A 6,838-nucleotide genomic window follows, 5' to 3' on the forward strand; every position below is an offset into this window, starting at 1 on the left:
GGGCAAGAACACACATACCGTTCACTAGGGGAATAAAGGCAGCCTCCCATTTAACCATTTAAGATCAAAGTCATGGCGGGCGAGAAACCGAGGGTGCTGAGTACAGCCTTGAGTGACGGTAGGGGGCGCTAGGGAGTTCACAGCCGCTCCTAGGCCCCACTCCCTCACAGTGAGGACTGAAAGGACTCTAGGCGCTTCACGGCTCCCCCTCAAAACTCACCCTGCCACAGTTGTCACCTAGTATTATCCATTGTTATGTGTCATTTTCCAGTATGGAGTATGTGGAAATATTATGGCTTTCTAGATAAATGTGTGTGGTAATTGCCGTTAAATGTTTATTTTTAATAGTGACCTGCATGCTTCTGCTCAGCTGATTATCCCACAGATATTAAAACCATGCCCAAAGAAGATTCTTTTGAGAAGATTGTGGGTAATCTTGATAAACTGGTTATGAAATTAAGAACAGTCTGCCAAGGGGAAAACACTAATTAATTTAAAAAGCAGATCAGTAAAATGGGATGTGAGATTTTAAAATGCATGCCCAGAGAAATACAAGAAAAAGGGAACTATTCAAAGCTGTTCCTTATCTGAAAAATACAAAAGCTTTAAAAGCATGTCTCCCCTAAAAGCATATTTTTCCAGGTAGCTGACAGTATGCTTGATTCTTCTTTTATATCCATTGGTGTAAATCAGTAATAATTCTTGAGAGCCCATGGAGCCCTGCTGGTAAATCACTGTGAGAATCAAAGGATTCCAACATGTATCATGAGAATTCCATCATATATTACAAATGCACCTAGGTTGATTATACGGTATTATAATAGTCACGGTATTACAGTACCTGGCAAGATGCAGTGCAATGTTCATATTCTACTTGTACTGAAATGGTCAAGAAGCCTTCCCACTCTTACCACCCGCTGTGATTTACCTTTTATTTTATATCCTGAGGACCAGCATTTACAGCTGTAATTGATTGACTCAACTGGCATACAAAAGGCAGAGAACAGAACATGCAGAGACTATAGAGTTGAGTGCCAGTCAGTTGTGTCTTGCAGTGCCTGTTTGTCTGTGTTTACCAGAGTTCACTATTTCTACTGCAATGAACAAAACTATTGTGCCAAATTCATACACGTGGGTGCAAGTCTACTGTAGTCAATGACACTGTCCTATTTAAACTAGGCCTGCATAATGCCAGTTATTAAGATTAAGTCACTCTAAACACATATTGTACATAGCTCTTCCACATGCATCAAAATCATAAGCCTCTTATCTGACCTATCTAAGACACACAAATGCTCCTAAATTAAAAAAAACCTATTATCAAGTATTGATTTCAACGAAAAATGTTATTCTTTCATTCTCACCTTAATACCATCCTCAGCAAGTACAAAATATGATGGCCATAATGAATAAGCAAAAGCAATACAGTGGCCTAAAAATCCCAACAGCCAAATCTCCTTTTTTCAGAGTGTAGCTTAGAGCCTGACTATGTGGAAAATCCAATTTCACATAAGCTTGGCTAAGGGGAGTTAATGATCCATTAATCAGTTGGATTCACATATTCAGTATATAATAATAAAGCTGTTGGGTTGTTAAAAAGAATGTCTTTATGTATACATATAACATCTTTAATTCCTGCTGCTCTAGAGAGGACTACTCAATATATAGAAGGAGTTAGCAGATTTTTTACCAGCAGGATTAATGTATTTTCAATATTGTCACTCAGAATATCAGTAACCAAGATGCTTCTGATTTTATATTTCACAATCTGTGAAGAGCCACAAGCTTATTTCATTGACTTAGTGAAAAAGGATAAAACAAAGTTTTTGCTATTTTTTCTTGCAATGAAGATTTATCATAAAATACACTTTGTGCACAGCTAATTAGTTGTGTGCGCAATGCCATACTTTCCCCTAACTTTTTACTTTTGCTCCTAACAGTCAACCATGTTACACTGTCATTCACTGACTTTGCTACTGAAGACAGCAGAAATAACTGTACTACAGATTTTGTAGAGCTTTTGGAAGGTGATAATTATGAAGCTCCTCTTCGAGGTACTATAGATTTACCTTTTCTGTCTAATGTGTTTGAAAGCACCTACATATATTTAAATTAAAATATTTAACAAGCTAAGTGAGAGTCAACACTGAATAAAATCAATGGATTTATTAGATACTTTAGTAATATTAGAGGCTTGTTTAAGTTACTCCCTATAAGTCAGTAGGGTTGCTGCTGATTTAAAGTGTAGCAAGAATAGAACTTGGTCCTTAGTTCCATATTGCTCCTAACTTCATACAGGAAGGCCAGGGACATTATCAATGATCTGCTTCTGCGGTGTCTAGGGCCTTCCTACTTGAGCACAGTTCATCTAAGTCATGGTGAAGTTCTGTAGCATCACATTCACAACCGATCTGGTCAGAAATCTTTCAATAGTTTTTCCATCAGAAATGTTAATTCATAGAAACTGAAACTTTCTGTAATTTTTTTTTTTTTTTTTGCTTAGAGAGTTTTTCTTCATTCCAGACCAGAATTTCTGGTCCAAATGGGAGAGCAAGATAAAAACCAGTAACCCAGTACATCATCTCAGAAATTGTAAGGCCCAGATTCAAATCCCTGCTCTTACTGAGGTACCCACATTCAGTTGAGCACCCTTACCACCAGACTATTGGCTACTCTGTTTGGTCTATCTCTGTATCACAAAAAAGTCTTAAAGGTGTAAATTTAATTCACACAGGGAATGAAAATGTAGAATCCCTCAGCATATGCAGTGATGTAATTAACAAATGAAAGTGGTAAAAATAGTAACTGATGCCAGGAGTTAACATCCTAGTATTATTTTTGCCCCAGATTCCTATTACAATGAGAATACACCCTTTGTAACATTTGCCTTTCCTTTGTGTTTCTGCTGTTATTCAGGCCGTTACTGTGGCATTACCATGCCACATCCTGTCACTTCTTTTGGCAATGCATTGGTGGTGAATTTTGTCTCCAACAATGCCAGTACTGCCAAAGGCTTCCGTGCTACCTATGCTGCATCATTCTCATGTAAGTTGATTTTTGCAAGAGTTCCCTTTTCCCAACCCCCCAAGCTGAAAGAAAAACTAATGGTAACTGAAGCAAATGATTTTTAAGGGAATCCCACATTTATCTTCAGCATTTATTCTGACTCCCTATTAATAGTGCATTCAAAATCCCTTATTGCCTTAACCTTCTTATCTGGCTAAGAACACAAGTTCCTATAGAATCTGTTTAGTGTTAGCCTATACCACCTTTGAATGGAATGAGCTGCTGCTTCAATGGCCAGGTACAGATATTACACTTTTACCAGTATAACTTATCAGAAACTGGTTTATACCTATAACAGAACAGGTGTTCAGCATAGGTAGGCTGGTTTAAAAATGGTGGAACCTGGTCTAAGATTTGCTCCCCTCCTCCCCCACTCAAAGGGTACATGTGTTTCTGTTCACTGCCCATCTAAACTATGCTGCTTACAGAAAACTACATAATTTAGATCAGTTGCATCTCAGGCTTTTTGAATGTCTGTACCAAACCAATGTGCTTTGAATGTCTGCCATTCCTAGGAAACAATAATCAAGCCATGGGCCAAACTCATATTTCCCAGTACATACTCACTGCCTCTATTAGGTGAGCTGTCGCTTTTTATCTTAGAGTGACAGTGTGACTTGCTACTTGATTCCTGTATCTAGGATTTTCTGCCAAGGTCTTAACACCTGGCAAGGAGATCTGCTCTGTCTAGTTAATGCAAGAAGCTAAGAGAAGGGAGAAATATAGTCTTTGTTTCAGTTATTTTCCCTAGGTAGCAAACACTCTGATTCTTCCAAGGTATTTTCCCCATTTGGTCTCTTCATTCCCTCTTCTGTCTTTCTCATTGCAGCCTGTGGGGGTACCTTGCACATGGACAGAGGAGCCTTCAACAGCCCCAGCTATCCTGATTCTTATCCCCTGAACACTGAATGTGTCTGGAACATTCTCAGCTCCCCTGGCAACCGGGTCCAGCTGTCCTTCATGTAAATCCATTTCCAGGGGTTGTTGTTCTGCTTTTTAATAGACCTACAGGAAGGAAGCTCTTTGTTTAGTAGGAAATGTAACTGCCAGCATGTAAAACTGTATCAGCATATCCAAAGTAACTTGGAAAGAGAACACAGAAGTTGCCACTGGGAGCATACAATCTTTCTTTACCCCTACTAGTCATTGTTTACATCCCTGGCACAAACAACATACAAGGTGGTGTATTGTGAGCGAGTAGCAAAGGGTGCTGAAGAAATCAGCTCTCACCAGATCATAAATAACAGGAGGAAATTCAGCATCACTCCATCTTTTGTCTTTCCATTTCTGTGGGTCTCAGAGGGATATATATCTGAATAGTACAGTGTCCAGATGCAGTTATTATGATAGGATTCAGAGTGAATTAAATATCTCAAATATATTTCAGCAGCAATATCAAATAACAAAAGTAGAGGGAAAGCAGGGAGAAAGTGGTTGTTACTGTTTCCTGCCTGTCACAGGCATTTCCTAGGAAGACATGAGAACAGAAATTTGCATGTAATCTAGAGAACAATTTTGATTCCCCAGAGTATTTAACAAGGTGCAGTTAGAGTGCTCTTTATGCATAGTGTTAATTTCTGAGCTTGTATGTTTCCCAGCATGAAAGGTTAGTGCCAAGAAAAAGAGCAATGACCCTTCACAGAGCAGGTTAGGGATCAGAGGGGAAAGCAAAGTAATAATGGAACTGTATTTACAGTGTAAGTAGGCCACTGTATCAAATGAGGTTGAGCAGGTAAATACTGGATTACTGACATGATGAAAAGACACAGTGTTATTAATTCTTCCTCTGAGAAACAAAGATAAGTGCTATAAACAGAAAAAAAATTAAGGTATTTGTTAAAAGTAATATCAAATAACTATTTACCTGTAATAAGTATACCAGCAATGTGAAGCAGACCATTTAGTGGAATATACATGTAAATGTGACATGTGGTATTTAGTAAATGTAAAATATTATATAACAGGCATAAAATGTATTGGTCAGCTTCACTTAACCAGAAGGTCACATCAGGAAAAACCAAGAGATTTGGGGTCTCTCTTTAAGTATGAAAGCTTATTTTAATAGTGGGATTTTATAAAGTTGCCTTGACATGAAGTAAGTTGGTCTTGCAAAAATGTCTGTCTTGCAAATTGAGGGTTAGTTTTAAATTACTCTAAACTATATCCAGATGGTGGTTAGAACCATTTTGCAGGGAGTCTCTTTATTGGAAAGAGATGAATATATTCAGGTCTGCTGGAAGGGGAGAAGATGTTACAAGAATATAAGGCACACATATTTTGTTCACATATTAATTGCAGAAGGGCCTTTCTAGGATCTTTATATTATACTCACAACTAGCTTTTAAAAAGTATATTATCAGATCAGTATATTATCAGATCAGTGGATACATGGGTCAGGAAGGAAATTTTCCCCTATGTGCAGCATTACAAAATATTACATTATGATTTATGGTACAATTTTCTTCTCCACCGGTAATGAAACAGAATATTCCAGCTGGAAAATAGTGAAAGCTGCACTAAGGATTATCTGGAGATTCGTGAAGGGAATGAGACAGGACAGCTGATAGGACGATACTGTGGGGAATCCTTACCTTTAAATTACACCTCCATCGTTGGACACATCCTGTGGATTAAATTTGTCTCGGATGGCTCAGGCAGCAATGTTGGCTTTTGGGCCACATTTGCTCATTGTAAGTAAATATTATATTGGTTAAAAAAGTTATCATTTTCCAGAATCCTTCAATTATTAAGTAAGAATGGTACTTTTAAGAAATAGAAGGTAAAATCTTTGGGCTTGGGAGATGTTACACTTAAGATGCAATTAACTAGTTAATTATGCATAAAAGATAACCCTGCCACATGCTCAAGGAACTAAGGGCATGACAAAATGTGAAACCGGCCACAACAATATTTCACAAAATATGTGGAACATTTTTGTTGCTGGTTTCCATTGCAACTTAAATTGAACTTCAGGGCAAGACAAGCTCCGTATTGGGCCATGGGAAGCTGTGAGGCTCACTCCAACCTGACACCTGAATGTGTCTTGCCCTGTAGCTCATGACAGAGTTGTGGGGCCAGGCAACCAAACAGGTTTGTCTGTGCCCAGCTGGGATGACAGGCAAAGGGGAGGGTTCAAATACCCACCAGGGGGAACCCCTAGGCTACACTAAACAGGAACCCTAAGTAATGGCAGGATGCACCCTGTTGCATGGCAGAATGCACGAGTGTTGGGATCTGGGATCAGATGCCATTGCACCATTGTTTCAACCAGGGGCCTTTGCCTTGTACTGAGTCAATGACAAATGTCCCTTTGACTTCAGGAATTTACTTAAAACATGTGCCTCAAATATAAAATAATACCCTCCTTTATTCAAACATGACCACACAAAGCTCTAATATACCTACATGTATTTTAGATAAGTGTATTTAAAGCATCAGAATTCAATATGAAACTGTGTTTTTATAAATAGAAATTGTTCATTCAGATTTTACTATATTATGCTTCTCTTTCATAGATTTCATAGACATTAGGGCTGGAAGGGACCTCAGGAGATCATCGAATCCAGCCCCCTGCCCAAAGGGCAGGAAGTCAACTGGGGTCATAGGATCCCAGCAAGATAAGCATCCAATTTACTCTTGATCAATGTAGGTGCCACCTCCACTGGCAGACTGTTCCAGAGCTTGGGGGCTCGGACAGTAAAGAAATTCTTCCTTATGTCCAGCCTGAAACAGTCTTGCAGGAGTTTGTGACCGTTCGACCTCGTCATCCCTC

At 38.8% G+C, this 6,838-nt stretch overlaps 1 protein-coding gene across 1 annotated transcript in view; it reads left to right on the forward strand.

Annotated features, from left to right (window-relative positions):
- Positions 1 to 6,838, forward strand: part of CUBN (cubilin) — a 251,865-nt gene that overhangs the window by 150,638 nt on the left and 94,389 nt on the right. The window contains exons 34-37 of the mRNA XM_019532506.1: positions 1,941 to 2,054; positions 2,917 to 3,045; positions 3,896 to 4,028; positions 5,551 to 5,756. Coding sequence (XP_019388051.1) covers positions 1,941 to 2,054; positions 2,917 to 3,045; positions 3,896 to 4,028; positions 5,551 to 5,756 — 582 coding nt within the window. The remainder of the gene's footprint in view (positions 1 to 1,940; positions 2,055 to 2,916; positions 3,046 to 3,895; positions 4,029 to 5,550; positions 5,757 to 6,838) is intronic.

This window comes from Crocodylus porosus, unplaced genomic scaffold (genome assembly GCF_001723895.1).
Source record: "Crocodylus porosus isolate Cpor-Errol unplaced genomic scaffold, CroPor_comp1, whole genome shotgun sequence".
Lineage (NCBI taxonomy): Eukaryota > Metazoa > Chordata > Crocodylia > Crocodylidae > Crocodylus > Crocodylus porosus.